General features: G+C 36.8%; 1 protein-coding gene across 2 annotated transcripts in view; it reads right to left on the reverse strand.

Annotated features, from left to right (window-relative positions):
- LOC111191342 (carbohydrate sulfotransferase 15) overlaps nucleotides 1-21,214 on the reverse strand; it is an 81,161-nt gene that overhangs the window by 17,674 nt on the left and 42,273 nt on the right. Inside the window, exons 2-5 of one of the 2 annotated variants that reach the window (XM_049464827.1) lie at nucleotides 18,587-18,718; nucleotides 15,380-15,608; nucleotides 12,420-12,782; nucleotides 8,371-8,710 (exon numbers count right to left, since the gene is read on the reverse strand). In XM_049464827.1, coding sequence (XP_049320784.1) covers nucleotides 8,371-8,710; nucleotides 12,420-12,782; nucleotides 15,380-15,535 — 859 coding nt within the window. In that variant the 5' untranslated portion in view covers nucleotides 15,536-15,608; nucleotides 18,587-18,718. The remainder of the gene's footprint in view (nucleotides 1-8,370; nucleotides 8,711-12,419; nucleotides 12,783-15,379; nucleotides 15,609-18,586; nucleotides 18,719-21,214) is intronic. The other variant, XM_049464826.1, reaches the window with a different exon arrangement.

Below are 21,214 nucleotides of genomic sequence, written 5' to 3' on the forward strand. Positions count from 1 at the left end.
TATTATGTTTTATTCATGCTTTATTCTTATTAATTCCTTGTTGTTCTTTTACATGTTTTTAATTTAATTCTCTTTGTTTTAATCATGTTTTAATCAATTATGATTTATTTCCATTTTTACTGTTAATCTTTTACATGTTTTTTTTTTCTCTGTGTATTTTCTAATTTGTAAAGCACTTTGAATGACCATTGTGTATGAAAGGTGCTATATAAATAAACTTGCCTTGCCTTTAGCCCGGGGTTAATTTTTCTTCCTGCCGTTAACAAGAACACGAGTACCTGCGGACCGGAGAGGCACTGACTGCCTCCTCACACCACTTTCAGAAACACTGTCCTGTTTTTGACACTGGACAGAGGACAGAGCAGGGGGTGGTTATGATGGTGTCCGGTGGTGTCTGCCTAAAACTGTCCACATGAACAGATAAGCGACTTTGACACCAAATCCACTTTCAATGCAAGATACCCCAGACACATATCCCACAGGTCAGTGCAGAATTCTTCAGCTTCCTACTAGTTCCAAGTCAAAAGTTTGGACACAACTAAAAAGATTTTTTTTTTGTGTGTTTTATGTTCATTATTCTGAAACATTTTGCATTGTAGATGCTAATCATACTAATGTCATATTGAATTATTTAAAGGAAAAATGTGTAATTTAAAGTGTTACACAAACCAGAATGTTTACATAAGGTTCTTTAAAGTAGCGCCTTTGCACATCTTGACTGGCATTTTTTCAGTCAGCTTTATGAGGTAGTCCCCTGGAATAGCTTTTAGTTAACAGCTGTGCTGATTACAAATATTATAAATATTTTTGTGTATTGATTTATTTTAATTGTACTGTGTAAAAATTGATTTTAGCTTAAACTGCTTTAAGCTTTTAAATGTTTTTTTTTTTTTTTTTTACTATCTTATTGATCTCTCATCTTCTTTTGAACTTAATTTCTTGTCCAGGAAACCTCAAGTTTTATTATTATAATTAATTTATAATTATTTTAATCTTATTTTTATTATATCTTATATCTATTTTTCATTATTCACGCTTATTTTGAATTTCTTTTCATTTAAAAATGAAAAAATGTAGTTATTAACTGTCATGTTTACTTCTGTATTTGTAAGCTCGGCTACATTGAAAATAAGAGTTTCCCTCAATGTACTTCCAAATCAAAATAAAGATTGGTTGATTGATTGATTAATTGATTGATTGACTGATTAAACTCGTCAAAAGTTAATTACTTCTTTTTTTTTTACTTAAATGTGTTTGAGAGCATCAGTTGTAAAGTTGTGCAGAGGTAGAGTTAGTATACAGTAAAAAGATTTGAGTAATGTTCTTATCCGTATTAGGGCAAGAAATATGTAGCTAAGTAAAAAAAAATATTTTAAGAAAGGAAGGTCAGTCAAAACAAACTTTTAGTAAATATCCTTAAGCACAGTCGCAAAGATCATTAAACGCTATGATGAAACTGGCTCTCATCAGGACTGCCCTGAGAAAGGAAGACCAAGAGTTCCTCTATTGCACAGGATACTGTGGTAGGCCCCTGGGGTTAGGGGCGTGACCACTGTGACCCGGAAGGAGGAAGCTCACAGAGATACACAGACACGGGGAGTAAATTAACTCAAATCATACCTTTTATTTTAAATGCCCTCCACCACACCCAAAAACAACTCAAAACATAACTCAGCCCAATGGGGCTCTAGAGTCTGTAGAATTACTTAGTTTTACTTTAAAGGCTAAATACGAGTCCGTGCAGCCTCAGCCCTCAGCTCCCCAGTCAAAGTCCTCCCAAATGATGGCGGAGGCTGAGTATATATGCCTGTCTCAACTGGCGGCTCAATCAGCCCTCATGTGGGCCAGCTGAGACAGGCATGGCTTTGCGCTCTGGCGTGGGGCGGACCCACAACTTCCCCGCCTCCTCACGCCACAATACGTTCATCAGAGTTACCAGCCTCAGAAATTAAATCTTTTACAAAGTATTTTGATTTGTTTAACACTGTACATTTACTACTGTACATGATTCCTTATGTGTTCTTCACAGTCGGGATGACTCATTTACAGGGTAGGAAAATAAATAAAAATATATATAAAATCTTTGAATGAGAAGGTGTGTCCAAATTTTTGACAGGCTCTGTATATAGGTATTGTGACAGAGCTACACCTACAGATAAAGAACCCACTCTAAAAGGACTCTCAGCTGCAAAAGAACTCCTGAGCGATTGTGCGTTAGGTAATGCTGAGTGTGTAGGTAAGGTCTCGGTAGGTGGAGGTGTGGGTGGAGGTGGAGGAGCTCTCTGGAGAGATGTTATCCAGCTGTACCCTCCCGGCAGAGCTACACATAAAAGAACAGTGACAACAGCGCTACAGCGGAGTGGGCGGCGGAGCGCAGGTGGTGTGTGTGAGGTCCCCAGAGTCCATGCTGTGTGTGTGTGTGCGTGTGTGTGAGTGTGTGGTAGCTGCGTCTACACACTGTGAGGGTAGTAATTAGCTGTGTGTGTGTGGGTTTAACACTTCGGTGTTGATGACTCAAACGCTGCGGGGCCAGATGGCAAACTGCTCTGAATTTGGATAAGCACAACACACACACACACACACACACACACACAGAGGAATGCTTCATATAAAACGAAACATACACACACACACAATCCAAGACACAGAGAGGTGTAATAATGGTAAAGAATGATAAAGAAATGAAAAGAGAAATAAAAACCTCAGTGTACAGTATCACAATACCTACATTAATAGTGTTATTAATATTATATTATATTATAATATTCACTCTATTAGTAATAAGTATTTTATCCTCTTCAGTAACACAGATGCCATGAAGTATTGTAAAGATAAGATTATAATAATTACATTATTAACATTATAGTACAATATATGGACAAACCCCTTTGGGTCATTGTCCTGCTGCAGAACCCAAGCACGCCTGAGCTTGAGGTCCCGAACAGATAGCCGGACATTCTTCTACAAGACTGTCTGGTAAACAGCAGAATTCCTGGTTCCATCTATTACAGCAAGTTGTCCAAACCCTGAAGCAGAATGTTTTACATTCAGTATGATATTTTTTTTTTCTAAAATGAATTGTTAGTTTTACACCAGATTTAATGGGACACACACCCTCCAAATAAAAAAAAAAGTTCCAATTTTGTCACGTCGGTCCAAAAAATATGTTCTGTGTTCTTTTTTTGGTCAGCAGTGTTTTTTTATTATTGAAACTCTCCCATTGATACCATTTTCAACCAGACTCTTTCTTATTATTGAATCATTAACACTGACCTTAACTGAAGCAAGTGAGACCTGCAGTTTTAGATGTTGTTCTGGGTTTTTTTGTGACCTCCTGGATGAGTTGAACTTTTGAATTTTGATAGGCTGGTCACTCCTGTGAAGGTTCACCAGTGGTCCATGTTTTCTCCATTTGTGAATAATAGCTCTTACTGGGGTTCTATGGAGTCCCAAAGCTTTAGAAAGTACTTTTTTAACCTTTTTCAGACTGATAGGTGATCAATGACTTTGTTTTTTTTTTATATTATGTTTTTGAATTTCTTCGGATTGCAGCATAATGTTTTGGTTTTTAGGATCTTTTAGTTGCTTCAAGCTGTCAGACAGGGTTTATTTTGATTTCTTGATTCTACAGGTCTGGCAGTAATTATTCCCTTAATGAATTAAATTATCATTTAATATAATTTAATATATATATATATATACACACACACAATATTTCTTAAGTATTAAAAGTTCATTGCTCTTTAAAACAATCTATATAGGGGCCTTCAAATGGTCCAGTGCGCGAAGAGCTGCCACTATGATCAGAAGATCGCTGATTCAAATCCTGTTCATGTAGCTTGCCATCAGCTGCCAGAGCCCTAAGAGAGCACAATTGGCTTTGCTCGATCAGCACAAGGCATCTGTGAGCTGATGTATCAGAACCGAGTCACTGTGTATTTCTGGGACAATATATCGCACATAAAAATGGTTATCATGACAGGCCTACTTGTGTTATACCAAGTATCACAGAATCACAGTATCGTGATATCATTTTTATTGTGGGCAACATATCACACCACATTCCCACCTCAACACAATAAAACACATAATTCAGCCTTTGAACCAGAAAAATCACTGTATTAATGTAATGTGTCTGAGAAGCTACAGTCTACAGTCTGAAAGAACACCACTGAGTGAAGTGAATTAGAGAAGATGTTCAGTAATCTCCTTTACAATAGAGATTTTATCAATGGTGGAGAATGCGTACCGCCAAGGGTGCGATCCTGAGAGCGGCATGCTTTGAATTCAGAAAGAGGAGATTACAAACACACAGACAGAGGTTCAGGAAGTAATACAGAGATGAAGTATTAGTTAGGAAATTAATATTTTCAATATGTTTAATGAAAGACTGGATAATATTATATATATTACGTTTTATTTGATCTTTTTTATTATTGCCCTTCCCCCTGTTTTCTGGAGTCACTACAGATCATATTGTTCGAGCTGCACTAAATATGGCACAAATGTAGAAACAATAGTGTGCTTTTATGCTTTGTTTTAAGGACCAACCAGCTTTTAGCAAAGGTTTAGCCAGCCTGCATAAACAGCCCTAGCAGCCATTTATCATTTATCAAAATGCTTTAGACATTAGACAACATTAGCACAAAGCTAAAACACAGCAACAACCTAGCAACGCCTTGCAACTGCAAATCAAAAGCATATTCACCTCTTTGCAACACCTTAACAACTGTCAATTTTATCTTTTTACAGCCCAAACCATTTTATGCTTAACCACATTTTTACATCTAATCATACAGTAAACAGGGCTCTGAAGTGCGACCAGCCGTCTCCGTATGATTCAAAGCTCATATCCCTGTCTAAACCAATCAGAGCGAGTAAAGGGTGGAACCCCACTGTGATATAATTATATTTCAACATCACTCAGACTCAGACCAAGGCTGTTTTTAACATAATTAATTAAGAAAACAGTGAATTAATTTAGCTAGGAAATACAGTTAGCATTGCCAGTTAGACGTTAGCCATCTCCATTAACACCAGCAGTCTGTTAGCCTAGCTAGCATGGGACCGACCACAGCATTCCAGTGTTGTAAAGGTATTAACTGCAGACTGGAGTAAACTATAGTCATAATCCACATATCCTATAAAACCACAGGATCTACAAACACTAACCAGCACAAACACACCCATCTGTTGTTAAGAACAGCGATTTATTTAGTTCCTGAAATGCAGTTAGCATCGCTAGTTAGCAGTTAGCCATCTTAGAAACACAGTTAGCTGGATAGCTGCTAGCCACTGCAGCTAATCCACTATCAGCTACGGCAAAGCACTTTAAACACCAACACATTTTCTGTATATTACCTTTCTTCTAGAATTTTACTTCAAATAAAGAACTTTATGCTGACCAGATTGTTTTACAAGTCAATATTGCCTAGATGGAAAGCACTAAAAAAATTAACATGTAAAACTGCAGTGTTAAAGCAATGCAGTTGAAAATTTGGGTGCACCTAACATTTGTGCTGGTGCACCTAAGAAAAAAAGTGAGGCGCACCGATGCAACCAGTGCAACCAGTGCAAAAAGTTAGTCTAGAGCCCTGGTAAAGTGTCTTTCCTGATTTTTGAGTGTTTGTTTGTGGTTTAACACAAATCGGCTTACAAATCACTATCTGTCCAAAAATAAACAGAAACGCCACTTAATTACGGCTACTTTACTACTTCAGCTAGTTTCATAGAAAAGTAGAGATGCACCAATGTGGGAATTCTGGGCTGATTCCAATATCTGATTTTACATTTGTTCTGTAAATATCTGCCAATGTTGATGCTAATATACACATTTATAACTTACAGAGAAGCTAGACACCCCAGTATAACTTTCTAACTTTTTTACAATTAATAAGATCAAATAAGATTAATAAGATTAATAAGAATCGTCTCAGCAGAGGATTCTGACCAGCTCGTTTAAGGGAACAGCAATGTTATTTTATTCTTTATTCTATTTATTATTGAGGTTTTAAGCTCTGCAGCATGTCCATGTGTGTGTTTAACAAGCGGGGCGCATGGAGCACCAATAGGAATGGATTCTGATGATTGACTGTTGTACAGTGTTGGGAGTAACGGCGTTAAAACTAACGGCGTTACTAACGCCGTTACTTTTTTTCAGTAACGAGTAATCTAACTAATTACTATGACTGTAACTATAACGCCGTTACCATTTCCGACACCCCGTTACTGCACGTTACTTTAGCAGCTCTATTAACTTTTTTTTTTTATTTCACTTTGCCCTGGTTAACCCCTCCTCTGTCCGGTGAACTTGAGCTTCTGGCCGCTGTGCCTGTGGTTTGGCGTGGTGAAGTGAGGCACAATTGTGACGATTTGCGTGCTCTAATCAATTCAGTGATTGCCGTGGACAACCCAAGTTCCGAATTAAGGACGTTAAGCTCTTTTTAGCTGCTCCGGTTTTTGTGGTGCTGCTGCTTTCTATTTTAGAGCTTAGATTCTCTGCCCGAATCCCACCTGACCTGAGGACCGACCCGAAATCAGGCTCCTATTTTTATTTTATATAAAGCTCTGGTGTGATAATCACAATGTTGCTAAGTAACCAATTATTATTGTTCACTAAAGCGAACGAAATAGCGAAAACTGAAAGTGAAAAACATTTGTGTTAACTGAATCTAATAAAAACGGTAATTAAAAGGAAAAACATAACTATCTCGAACTGTATTTTGTGTTTATAAAACTAACTAAAACGAACTGAAATTACTGATAGAATACCCTCATTTTTGTGTTTAATTTATTTATAAGCGCTGTTGTACAGCGGAGTTGTACAGCGGGAGTTGTTGTGCCGAGCGCGCGGCACTCGTGGTCCGTTAGTTCTTGTGTAAAGCGCTCGCGCTAGCAAGCCCACCCTAAAATGAACAGAAAAAATAAAAACAAAATAAAATTAAACTATAATAAAAATGAAAACTGTAATCACGTAGCTCTGGGCGCACGTGAACGCCTCCGCGTTTGACTTGCAGCATTGTGTGTAGCTGTTCTTAAAAATCATTTAAATTAAATAATAGTTCTATGCTTCTATGTTACAGTGTTAATTAACATAATTCTGATTATATTTCGCTCATTCAATCAGCCCGAAAACAGACAGTTTATGGGGCGGATCGGGTCGGGCTCATAATGACAGTTCATGGTTCGGGTTGAGTCGGGCTTGGGCAGAATGTGCACGGGCTCCGGCTGGGTCGGGTCGGATTTTTTGGGCACGATCTAAGCTCTATTCTCTTTTGGTAAAGCTGTTATATTAATACCATTTTAATGGGCATTAAATTGTTGTTTTTGTCCATTATTTTGTTTTATATATACATATTTCTTTTGAGTGTGGCTTGGTTTGTTAAATTTCATCCCCAGACGCGTTTTTCTGCTTTTTTCAGTATTACAAGTTTTAGTAATTTTCTTTGGTTGTGTGGAGAATTTCGTTTTATTTTTTTGAAATTCGTTAGATTATATTTTTGTCAACATTTTGGGTTTATTTTCGTTTGTTATTTTTGTTATTTTTCTAATAATAATAGTAAATGCATAATTGATTTCCTTTTTTTGACGGGCGAATAATAAAAAGTAACACGATAGTTACTTTTACTGGTAACTAATTACTTTTATAGTGGAGTAACTCCGTTAGTAACTCAGTTACTTTTTTGGAGAAGTAACGAGTAACTATAACTAATTACTTTTTCAAAGTAACGTGCCCAACACTGCTGTTGTATAGGTACATTTCAGTCAGTGGCACACCAAAATGACACTTGGCATGAAAACAGGCTGTTAAAGGGCTGTAAGGTAGCAAAGAGCTAGGGAGATAGGGCCCTAAATAGTTGACATATCGATAATCAATTTCCTGACAGGCTTTCATTTAAAATGAGCTAAAAACCTGTATTACAATGTTAAACAGGAACCTCAAACACTGCTGTTCCTCCTTCAAAAAAACATTCAGCAGAACTTGTTAAACAATTCCAAAATTCCAATTTCAAAACCCCCAAATTGTTACATCAACACTTACAAGCTCTAGTAACAGTAGAGTGTAACAGCAGCTTTGGGAAAAGATGGTGTTGATACTGGAGAGCAGCTTTTCACCACCAGACCTGATTAATTATATCTATATGAATGCTACTGTTGCAGGTAACTTTTCAATGGCTGAATGCAATCAAATCTTTGAAGCAATGACTTCTACCAGAATCTTGTAGGTTTTCAGTAGAGACCGTTACTCCAAGAAAAGCAGGAAAAACTCTTTAAATACCCTTAATTTAAGAGGAAACAATGAATGAACAGGTGTAATAATAAATAAATTAATAAACGCACTCTATATGATTTATATTAATCCATTCTCACCGAATCTCTTGCGTGTCCACCAGTGCGGCTCCTTCAGCGTGGTGACGCGGACGTCCGGGTGCAGCCGGAGCCGGTCGTACAGGTCGGTGGTGCCGCACTTGGGCTGGCCGATGATGTAGAAGTAAGGCAGGCAGCGGATGCGGAAGAACCGGCCGTCCCGCAGCAGCAGGTGCTTCCTGAAGGAGTTCTGCAGGTACTGGAACGCCGCTCTGGACTGGCGGGAGTACAGCGAGTACAGGTTCCTCCGGTACGGGTTAGCGCTGACGTTCCCCGACAGCTGCTCGTACCAGCAGGGGTTCTTCACATCTGGCAGGAAGTGCTGCGGAATCACGGAGAACATCTGCAGAGCGGGAAAAAAGAAGATTATTAGAAATAGATATGTATAGATATATACCGGTACTGCTTACTGAACATTTTAATATTTTGTTCAAAAGTTTAATGTCGTCAAAAAAAAAGTTGCTCACCAACTAATCTATTACAAATTTGGGTATCACTTTATTTGAATGGTTGATTTTTGAGGCCTCATAGATACTCAACTGAATTTCTGAATATTCTACAGAACTCTACAGAATAATAACTCCACTGTAAATGTTTCTTGGGTGTTCTGGTAACATCATAGAGGTTTCGTGGAGAGAGTAAATACAGTAATTTGAGACTCTTTGTAAAGACAATACTCAGCGAGGTGTGTGTGAAGTGAAGGTATATATAAACTGAGGGGAACAAGTGAATTCAATATTCTGGTGATTGACTTTACCGGTAGTGCCACATGCAGAGACGGGAGCGCCTTCGGCCCCAAGAGTGAGTTACTGTAAAATCGTTTCGTTTGCTCTCATTGAGGTGCGTCAATGAGTTTGTCTATTTTCTCTTTTATTTTTGGAAACTAATAAAAATCAAACCAAAAAAAAAAGAAAACCATGAAAATGTTCCACAAGATCTCAAAATATAATGTATTACAAAAAATTAAAAGGCATGTAACTCTACATGTAAAATAAGTACATTTCTGATTAATGTCCCAATATTTGACTCTGGAATATTTTTTTTATTTAAGCATGTGTATTAAGATTAAGTGCATTAAGTGTAGAATTATAATAATATGCATAATATTATAATAATACGCATAAAAATTCATTGTCAGATTGCTCAATTTTTTTAAATAATCAGTTTTTTGACCCTAAATAATGACTAAAATAACGCTATGTGAGAATTACGAATGAACAAATTACAGATTTCTATTTTTTTTCCCATTTTACAAAATGTCCTAACATTCCTGAAAAATAGTTTATACATGAATTAAATTTAAAAAGGCACCTCAAAATATAAAATATTACAAATGCTGAAAAGACTATACAATATGTATATCAATGTAAAGTAAAATTACAAAAAAATGACACTGAAAAGTAAAGAACTAGTTTACTTTTGTTTTCTTTAAACATAAAATATTTTATATTATACCACAGTTAGTTCCGGCCCTGCAATGTGATTGGCTGAGAGATGTTATATGAGTGCCATTATCAGCCGGTAATGCACTGTAACTGAAGCTGTAAACGAACAATTTGTATTTTCTCATCCTCTTTAACTCAAAATCTTTCAATAAACAGAGTTAATGAAACTGTGGTATAAATGCAATAATACATTTGAGGTGTAATATTGGCACTGCCGTGCTGCGGCCGTAGACATGAGACCGCAGCACAGCACTCTCTTTCATGTATTATTGCTTAAATATGTACAATATACAATTAGTTTGGAGTGTTTATCCTGAATTGTCCACTCTTAATTGCCAACTTTTCTTGGAATGACCTTCAAATTTCTAAGAATAAAAAATATATATTTTTCCAAATTAAAACAGATATTAATGATCAAAGGGAATGGCATGCCTTATACATTTACTGGACATCAAGATTCAGAAGAATTAATCAAGATTGTTTTAACTGCATTTTACAAAATGTATTTGAAAGTATGACAATTCTCCCATAATCTAAAATAAGAAAGACAGCAGCTGTTTTATTTAACCTGTAGAACATCAATATTTCTTGCTCACACAATACTGCTGAGTGTGTTTGTTTCCTAGGTAAGAAATCCAGTCTTCTGTCCAGTATTTAGGAGAATTCTCCTCATTCTCCAGCCTGAACAGAGACTCAGACACGCCCAGCAGCTCCGTCTGATTACAGCACCAGCAATTATTCTGGCCTTATGCTCCAATGACATATTGATTACAGCGCCAGTCATTTCCTCCTTCATCAGACGCTTTGCAGGAAATTAGACGAGATGAGGACAACCACAGCACACGTCCTCTACAACCAAATTAAACAGACAACAGGGACAGAGAGACAGAGGAAGAAGAAGGAGAGAAGAAACAGGACAAAAGAGTAGAAATGAAAAGAGAAACATGGAAAAGAGACAAAGAGAAAAGAAAGAAGAAAAAATAAATGATAAGAAAAGGGAAAAAGTTAAAAAATAAAGAGGAAAAAAGGAACAAAAAGAAGAGAGTAGTACAAAAAAGGAAGAAAAATGAGAAGAGAAGAAATGAAATGAAATTTTCATTCACTTTTCAGTTTTTCTCGCCTGTTAACACACAAATCCTGGTACTTGAGACATAAAAAATAACCACGACTTGTAACTTGTGCACCAATTCTGCCAAACCACAGCTTTACACTTAAAATTGCAGGTCTAAAACACATTTTTCTCAAAACACTACACACACATTTCTGCTTTTGGCACAATTTTCTTGCACAAAATCTCTTGTTTTCACAAGAAAAACACCCAAAACACAGGTTTAGTATCAACAATCAGAGCTTTAGCATAAAAAGCAACAGGTGAGCTCTTTGATTTAGAAGCAATGGAGTCCAACATTGAAGAGTCTTTGTGAGGGTCACAAATTACACAATTTCTCACTGTGGGAAATCGTGACTCACCTGGCTGATCTCCAAAAATACGCTTTTGTCACAAAAACACGTGAGAACTAATCGAGAAAAGCTGTAAGGTAAAAGGGGAGTAGACAAGATGAAAAGACAAGAACAGAAATAAGATCTAAAGGGACTTACCGAGGGAGTTTCAGTTAAAAACAAAATATGTAATGTAGAGTTAAGTAAAATAAAGACTAATTGATTGGCTGATTGATTGATTGATTGATTGATTGAATGAATAATTGATTTGATAGGACTGTAGTATCTTCAAGTATGCCAAGCCTTGTGTTTCCACAAACACATCCCATACTTTGTGGTTTAACAAGCAAAGCTATGCAGAATAGTGGAGGCAGCATATTCACCCTTTAACAGGCCTTGGCTTGTATATGGTCTGCAAGTGTAGGTCATACAAAACCCTTTTTCTGTGCAGTTGAATAAGTTATTTACATTTTGAGACACTTGGAGAAGCTACCTGTCCACTCTTAACTTTATTTAGTTTACCTTACTCTCTACTTTACTTTAGTTCAGGCCAACTACTGGTAATTAATTCCAAATTAGTACATTTGAAAACACACAAAAAATAGACAACCATAAAAAAAGTTTGAAGGACAAGTGTTTGATTTGTATTTACAACAAAGATTGATTTTAAAATGAAGTGTAGGAAAGTGTCTAATTTATGATTTTTATTCAGACTTTTAACAGTTGCAGATTTACTTCAGTATTTTTACATTTTGTTTTACAATTAATTTCTTGCAAAACATGAAATCATTTCTTGAATATACTGTATGTAATCATTGAATATAAATCATCTAGGTTTAGATGTATTGTAATATCAGCCGCAAAAGAATAAGAAAATAATGCTGGCCTGTTAAGGGGTTAAAATTCGGTCATAGGTTGCCAGGTCTGAATGGAAACCTCAGTGGGATTGCCAGTTAAATTCTTACAACATTTCTAAGGTCTGAAGGTCCTTACTGAGGGAGTTTCAGTCAAATAAAATATATTCAATTCGATTTTGAAAAAAAAAAAATGTTAACATCTCGTCTTGTTCTTATGAATTTAATAACGCATCTCATTTTATTTTATCTTGTCTCATGACACCCTCTAGTACTACCGTTTCTGCCGGAAGGATTTAGAGGGTGCACTCACATGTGGTTCGCTGTGGACCAGCGTCCTCAGGTCCGGGAGCTTCCTGGGACTGAAGTCCACCCTGGACACGATTTGGTGGAGCATCTCAGTCATGTGGGCATGGTCTCTGTTGGAGGAGACGTTGAAGGGGAGGGTGCTGGGGTTGAGGGAGGGGTCGACGTGGTAGGGGGACGGGGTCAGCAGCAGCCCCTTCCTCTCACTGCTCAGCACGTAGGAGGCCATGATCAGGAAGATGACGGCGAGGCCGAAGATGAAGCTGTAGAGTCTGGGGCGTCGCAGGAAGGACAGGGGCGTCGCCCGTGGGTGCTGCAGCTCCCTCTCCACCTCCAGAACAGCAAACACGCCCAGCGGGGCGTAGTCCAACTGAGAGAGAGCACAGGATAACACAGGATAAAGCATCCATGTTTACATACAGTGGTGTTAAAAAGTGGATCCCCCTTTCATGATTTCCTTTTTTTAACATTTTTTTTATTACTCTTAAATGTTTCAGATCATCAAACAATATATATATATATATATATATATATATATATATATATATATTAAACAAATAAACCCAAAATGCATTTTTAAATAAAGATTTTAATTGTTTTTTATTGTGTGATTGTTTTCCCCTAAACCTAATAACTGGTTGTTTCACCCTTAGCAGCAGCAACTGCAATCAAGTGTTTGCATTAATTTGCAGTAAGTCTTTCTGTGGAGGAATTTTGGTCCACTCTTCTTTACAGAATTATTGGTGGGTTTTTTAAACATTAACTGCCTTTTTTCAAGGTCATGCCACAGCATCTCAATAGGATTCAGATCAGAACTTTGACTAGGTCACTCCAAACTCTTCACTTTGCCTTTATTAAGCCATTTGAGGCTGGACCTGCTGGTGTGTTTTGGGTCATTGTCCTGCTGAAGAACCCAAGTTAATTTCAGCTTGAGGTCACGAACATTTATGGTTCCATTTATCACAGCATGTCTTCCAGGACCATTACACTACCACCGCTATTTTTCAATCTCTTTTCAATGGTGGAGTCATGAACACTGATTTTAACTGAGGCAAGAGAGGCCTGCAGCTCTTTGGATGTTGTTGTGGGGTCTTATGTGACCTCTTGGATGAGTTCTCGTGCTCTTGGGGTAATTTTGGTCGGCTAGACACTCCTGGGAATGTTCACCACTGTTGCCATTTGTGGATAATGGCTCCAATTGTGGTTCGGTGTAGTCCCAAAACTTTAAAAATAGATCTCAATTACTTTCTTTCATATTTGTTCTTGAATTTCTTTTGGATATTGACATGATGTCTAGCATTCGAGTATCTGCCTTGTCAGGCAGGTCCTATTAAAAGTTTCTTGATTGAGAACAGTTGTGGCAGTAATCAGGCCTGGGTGTGGCTAGAGTTTTATTTTTTTCCTACTTCTCCTTCTAATAATAAAAACTTTTATTTAAAAACTCTACTTTTTGTTTAATTTTGTTGTCTTTGATGACTATTTAGATTTGTTTAATGATCTGAAACATTTAACATCGACAAACACGCAAAAAAAATAAGAAATCAAGAATGGTGCAAACTCTTGTCAATGAGTTTGACAACCCCGGATCTAGAGCACTTAAAAAGTTTCACGTTAGCTTCATATCCACTTGGCTACAGGACAAATGCCATGCACTCTGGCAGATTAGACTGCGGCACAGCTGAGCTTACGATGCCAGGAAGGTGTGCCAACCATATTTACAGCATCATAAGAAATTCACTCAGATAATCTCCAACCGTATCAATTATCTCAGGCCCCCGGTGAGTATTTTGAGTATTCTCATCTGGCACGGAGGACTTCCTGGCAGAAAATACTGAAGCTAAATCTGTCATATTATCGGCCACCGTTTAAGAACTTTTACTGTAGCGCTGGCGGAGGTGGCACCCCACCAAACAGCAGGGCCAGCGGTTCTTATACCCGGTCTAATTGGGGCTCAGGCTGAGCTGTAATTGGCTCTTTGCTGCGTGGAAAAGACCCTGTGTTTAATAATGGAGGAATGCTGGGATTATATTTACTGATACAGTATATACAGACAGTAAAGTGGCTGTCACTGTCGTGCCACTAATATGTGCACTAATTGGCTGTTTGTGAGCTTTTCATTCCATTTTATATAATAATGTGGGTCATTATCCTTTGGCCTCAGCCTCTGTCTGTCTGTAGTGGCAGAAGCTTATTTTAGTTAGTGGATATTAAGAAAACGTGGGTCATGCAGCAAGACAATGACCCTAAGCACCTTAAGTTGTTCTATCATAGAACGGGTACAGAAGAATAAAATTAATTCAGTTTTCGAATGGGCTAAAAGAATGTGTCAACGAGTTGGAAAATGCATGGGCATGGTAAATCGGACCAAATTTTGCTCAGAAATGCAACAAAAAGCACTTTTAATTTTTTGACCCAAATCAGAAAAAAACATAGACCCGCGGTATGTTGTTTCTGTTAAAAATTCGATCATTCATGAAACCTAGTTTTTTCCATGAAAAATGACTCAAATGATTGGGAAAATGTGTATTATATAGTTTTTGTGAGAGAAGGTGTCAAAGATCTAAAGAAAAATTTCAGACAGTAGTGGGTACAGATGTCCATTGTATCGTATTGGCCAAAATTAAGGAATATATCACATTAAAAAAATAGGCTATATCATCCAGCACTAATTAAGCCACATTTTTAATGCTTTTTGATAATTCTATTAATAATAAAATCAAAATGGATATTTCTTTTCTGTAGACTATGTTGTTTTAGTAATTAAATATACATTTTTAATTCATTTATGCGGTGCTGTGGTCAACTAGGTGGAAAAGCGCAAAAACATGGAGACAGACGGGACAGGACGAGAATGTGACATTTGGTCATTTATTTATTGAGGAAAATGATCCAACATGCTCTGTGATCTCCACCTCTAATATAAACGATGTAAACTCTTAATTATCATTTGATAATAAAAGTGAGTACCTGCAGTGGAAGCGGTCTCTTGCGGTACTCCTCGGCCTCGGAGCTCAGCAGGCTGTACTTATAGTGCAGGTGGGCCATGACCCCCCCAGGCAGGCTGACCTCAGAGCCGGTGAGGAGGTGGGCGGGGCGGGGAGAGGGCGGGGTCTGGACCTTCATCCATGAGGCTGAAGAGGGAGCTGCCAGAGCTGTAGACCACTGTACTACATCATCCCACCAACAGCAGATTTACCTGTAGAGAGAAAAGATTTCATTAAAAACTCGATGCAGAACTACAGCGGCTTGCAAAAGTACTCATACCCCCTTTTTATTGTGTCACTCTACAACCACTTCTTCAATTAAAATGTATTTTATTGAGATTTTTGTTTAATTTTAGATAGATAGATTAACATAAAGAAGCACATACATGTGAAGTGGAATGGAATGATACATGATTTTCAAAATTAGCATCAAACAAAAATCTGAAAAGTGTGACGTGCAAAAGTATTCAGCCCTTCAAGATGATATGAGTCAACCTTTTTTTATATTTAATCTTTAATTTAACTATGCAAGTCATTAAGAATATATCGTCGCTGTCCAATGAAAAACACTTATCCCAAAACAGCAACTTTACAGGAGAGAGAAAAAAACTTGTAAACTTTCAAAGGAAGTCAATGTAAAAAGAGTTTATTTTAGATCGTTTTGAAGATTTTCTATTGGTCTATTCGTCGACAAAAATGGAGATAAGTGTTTTTCATAGGACAGCAACGATATTCTTATTTAAAAAAATAACAGCCTGGCACAAAGCAGAAGCTACCTCAGAGAAAGGTACATCAAAAAGGTGAGAGTAAGAGGTAAAACAAGACAGAGAGAGAATGAGAGATACAGTATAAACCGGATACGGTGGCTTGCAAAAGTATTTATACCCCTTGAACTTGAAGAGAAAGAGAGAGAGAGAGAGAGAGAGAGAGAGAGCGCAGCGCGGTGCATTTTGCCCGATTTCTCTTGATTAAAAATCAATAAATATGGTAATTTAATGCCTTTTAATACCATATATTTCACTTCACTTGATGGGACCTTATTTATTAAAAGTTTTTTTTTATCGCAATGCCGCGCGCGCTTTCCTTGTGACTGACGCTAAACTGTTTGATCCAGCTGTTATATTATATTATGTTATATTAATACCATTTTAACGTTTTTCGTTTCTATGTTTTGAAATTCGTTAGACTATATTTTTGTCAACATTTTGGGTTTATTTTCGTTTGTTATTTTTCTAATAATAATAGAATTTACATTATTTAAAGTAAGTCAATAGTTTTACTGGTAATTAGTTATTTTTATAGTGGGGTAACTCCGTTAGTAACTAGTAAATATAACTGATTACTTTTTCAAAGTAAGGTGCCCAACACTGGTTGACAATGAGCAAGTTTCCCGACGCACAACGAGGCAAAAGTAATAATATCTTAATAATAATATAATAATAATAATAATAATAATAATAATATAATAATATAATAATAATAAATAATATAATAATATGCCTATAGGCATATTTTTAGCAGTAGGGTATGTTAATTTTCATCCCTGACTCTAATTCATTCTCATTCATCTTTTTCCATACAATCCCTGCTAAAATTTTAGGTGAAGGAGACTTAAAGAAGGTCAGTGCATGTTTCTGGAAAAACAAAAAAGTTGGTGTGGCATCGCAATGTTTACCATCCATCGTGATGTTGGGTCATAAATGACACAACCCTAGTACGGCACCTCCTAGTCCTGACACACCAAAAAAGCTTATCAGTTTTGGAAGAGCATCTGTTTTTAGTTTAGACTCTTCCTTCTTCCTTCTTTTTTTCTTTTCTTTTCTTTTTTCATGGCTTTGCTCACAACCCACTTGTACACTTAATTTCACCTCAATTCCATCTTTCACAAGCAGCGCGTTAGGGGTCTACGGCATGGCCACATGGCATGGTTGGAATATTTCATTTTGACGCGAAAGACAGGGGGTGTGGACTGAACTGTATTTCTTTGTAATTTAGTGTGTTGTCTTTGTTTCCATTTTAAACATACAAGAATCACCATTTCTGAACGCACTATCTGTGAATTACTGTCCAAAGGGCCCCAATTACCAGCTGTAGGCCTATGGAAAGTTTGCAGCTAGTCAGGGGGCCCCTACAGTGGGCTGCAGTGGGAGGGGCCCAAGGCAGTTGCCTAGCAATGCCTCTATGCAAAGACCACCTCTGGTGCTAGGATGGCTGGCACGTGCTTACATCTGTTACATTCTGGACTAATGTTAGGAAATTTACAGCTCTGAAAAAACTATATAAGAGACCACTTAAAAAAAATTAGTTTCTTTGATTTTACCAAATTGAAAATCTCTGGAATGTAATCAAGAGGAAGATGGATGATCATAAGACATCAAACCAAACTGAACTGCTTGAATTTTTGCACCAGGAGTGGCATAAAGTTATCCAAAAGCAGTGTGTAAGACTGGTGGAGGAGAACATGCCAAGACTTTTAATTTTATTATTTATTAAAAAGCAGAGTTATTCCACCAAATATTGATTTCTGAACTCTTAAAACTTGAATATGAATATAAACTTTTTTTTTGCATTATTTGAGGTTTTGTTTTTTTAGCCATTTCTCATTTTCTGCGAATAAATGCTCTAAATGACAATAGTTTTATTTGGAATTTGGGAGAAATGTTGTTTATAGTTTATAGAATAAAACAACAATGTTCATTTTACTCAAACATGTACCTATAAATAGCAAAATCAGAGAAACTGATTTAGAAACTGAATCATGATAAACTGAAAAAAAATAGCATGCACAAAAAAACAAAACAACATTTTCCCTGAATGTAATACATATAATACCTATTATTGCTTAGACATTTGCTTCAGACTTAACTTAAAATAAATTGTAAAAAAAATTACAGTTTAATAAATAGTAGACAGTGTTGGGCACGTTACTTTGAAAAAGTAATTAGTTATAGTCACTAGTTACTTCTCCAAAAAAGTAACTGAGTTACTAACAGAGTTACTACACTGTAAAAGTAACTAGTTACCAGTAAAAGTAACTATTGTGTTACTTTTCTGTTACTCGCCCTCCGTGTCGGAAAAGTATTATTTCAACGCCGTTATTCCCATCACTGATAGTATAAGTGATGAGAGAAATGTATTAGTTGAGGAATTTAATACCATTAATATAAAAATATACCAAAATCAGACTCACCCTCACTGCCCCCACTCCACATAAACACTGTCTGATCGGATTAGTCAGATCTGATACAGTCAGAGTTCAGGAGAAGCTCCACAGCAGTCTGTCTGATCTTTATATCCAGTGTTTCTGATCCTCAGAGCGATACTGAGTAAAGAGGGATGAGTCAGAAGGTTCTGTGTTTGATGAGATAAGTGATGTAAGCAGATGGGTTGTGTTTTTAGGATGTCAGTCACATCCTGCTAAAGTGCTGAGTCTGAGCCAATCAGCAGTTTTCAGTGTGGGTTAAACACAGGACAGTGCCATAATCAGCAAATCAGCACAGTATTTAGTACTGTATTCTACATAAACATTATTTTAGAGCTGGACGATACGGACAAAATGTATGATGTATCATGATCTACAGCTCTGGAAAAAAAAGAGACCACTTCAGTTTCTGAATCAGTTTCTCTGATTTTGCAGACATTTATAGGTACATGTTAATATGATTAAAATGAACACTGTTGTTTTATATTATAAACTACGGACAACATTTCTCCCAAATTCCAAATAAAAATGTTGTCGATTAGAGCATTTATTTGCAGAAAATGAGAAATGGAGTTTTAAAAGTTCAGAAATTAATATTTGGTGGAATAACCCTGGTTTTTAATCACAGTTTTCATGCATCTTGGCATGTTCTCCTCCACCAGTCTTACACACTGCTTTTGGACCATTTTATGCCACAAAGAAATCAAATCAAAGAAATCAAATCAAAGAAACTTGTAATTTTTACGTGGTCTCATTTTTTTCAGAGCTGTATTTCAGTTATTTCACTTCTTTTTTCACTTTATAATATACTAATCGTAAAAAAGTTTTTTTTTTTCCATAAGAAAGTGTGGGATTGCAGTGATATTCAAAAATTCAAAAGGAAGACAACCCAGCTGGCACACAACTGACCTTCAACGTTAAAAATTGTAAAATTTGTATTTGAATATATATGTATCAAATTAAAACAAATGAGGTAGATGCAGTAGCAAATTTTTTTCAAAATTATACTGGTATTTAAATTGAGTTATCAAAATAAACGCAATAAACATTTTTTTAAGTGTCCGTCAAATAACGTAAAGCAGCATCATGTCGAGTTTATGCAAAGTGACCACGCCAATTTATTTTATCGTAGCCTGCTTTATATATTTGCATGATATTTATCGTCATATCGCACAGAACTAATAGAGAGCTTCAGTTACAGTGCATTATTACCGGATGATAACGGCACTCACCAGAAAGCCTCTCAGCCAATCACATTTTTACAATTTTGAGCATGCCCAATGTGAGCTATGGTTTAAAAAAGGTTGAACATACAACATTGAAACAACATTGCCATATCAAGGTTGATTCATTTTTTTTAAATCAACACCAAATCCTTAAAATGGCAGCTAGGAAATGTAACCTGGAACAATACATTATAAGAAACAATTGAGCAGGATAAGGGCAAAATTTCTTGAGCATCCTGATACGGTAGCAGTATGTGGACGAGCATCGTCCTGCTGAAACAACAAAACACCAGAGTGTCTTGTAGCAGGATCTTATTAACGTAACATCAAACAATGAAAGTGCGTTTCTTTCTTTTTTCTTTTCTTATCTAATTAAAAACTGACTGTAATATTATTTAAATTGATTAAATTGACTCTATATGTGCACCCACGTACACACACACACACACACACACACAGAATCATCAAACTATGCACACACAGTAATTGCAAGGCCTGAGCAAACAGCGGATCCGCTGCCCTTCATCAGGAATTCAATCATCCGACAAAGCCGTCCTTCATTAGAGCTGCTAATGTCCGGCCCTCGCTGCCCATTCTCATTCAGATCCAGCACTCAGAGAGAGAGAGAGAGAGAGAGAGAGAGAGAATATTCACCATCACACCACATGACTTTACATCTGCAGCTCCCTTTAGAACCAGCTCACACTGGTTCTTCTATTGTATTCTTCTTAATTATTTTTATTCTTTTTTTTTAAACAAAAAAATTTCTTTCGTACTTATCACAGGTACTTTGACAGCTTAACGTTATGTTAATAAGGTCCTAAAAACCCTACCTAATCTGAATTTTTTTTTTTAATAAGACAATGCTCATCCACAACTTACTGACATCTCAAACAGATACTATTCCAAGGCCAGCTGTATTACCACAGCTTTCCCTGATTAAAAATGTGTGGGATGCTATTTGACATGCAATTACCAATGTAATCCTACTGACAAATCTGCAGTAACTGCGTAAGAATATTAGAAAGAGCGACATGGGATGGATTATCAAAGGACCCCATTAGGAACTAGAAACTGCACGATATTGGAAAAGTTTACATTGCAATCTTTTTTTTTCAAAGGTATATATTGCAATATTAAACAATGCAGGACCTTTGACGTCACCAGCCCCGCCCCCACCCATGTGCTGTCTCACGTCCGAGACACAGACCGACCGAGAGCAGAGTCAGCGCTTTAGATTCAACCGATAACTCAAAACCTGAAGAAAACAGCAAAACAGCAACAATCCTCCATTTAATCGGGCATTTAAATGGACTTTTAAAAGATAAATAAGAGCATTTTTCTGGGCTTAAAAGCGTGATTTCAGCTGTCACTGGAAATATCTGCGCAA

This window comes from Astyanax mexicanus, chromosome 15, assembly GCF_023375975.1.
Source record: "Astyanax mexicanus isolate ESR-SI-001 chromosome 15, AstMex3_surface, whole genome shotgun sequence".
Classification (NCBI taxonomy): Eukaryota; Metazoa; Chordata; class Actinopteri; order Characiformes; family Acestrorhamphidae; genus Astyanax; species Astyanax mexicanus.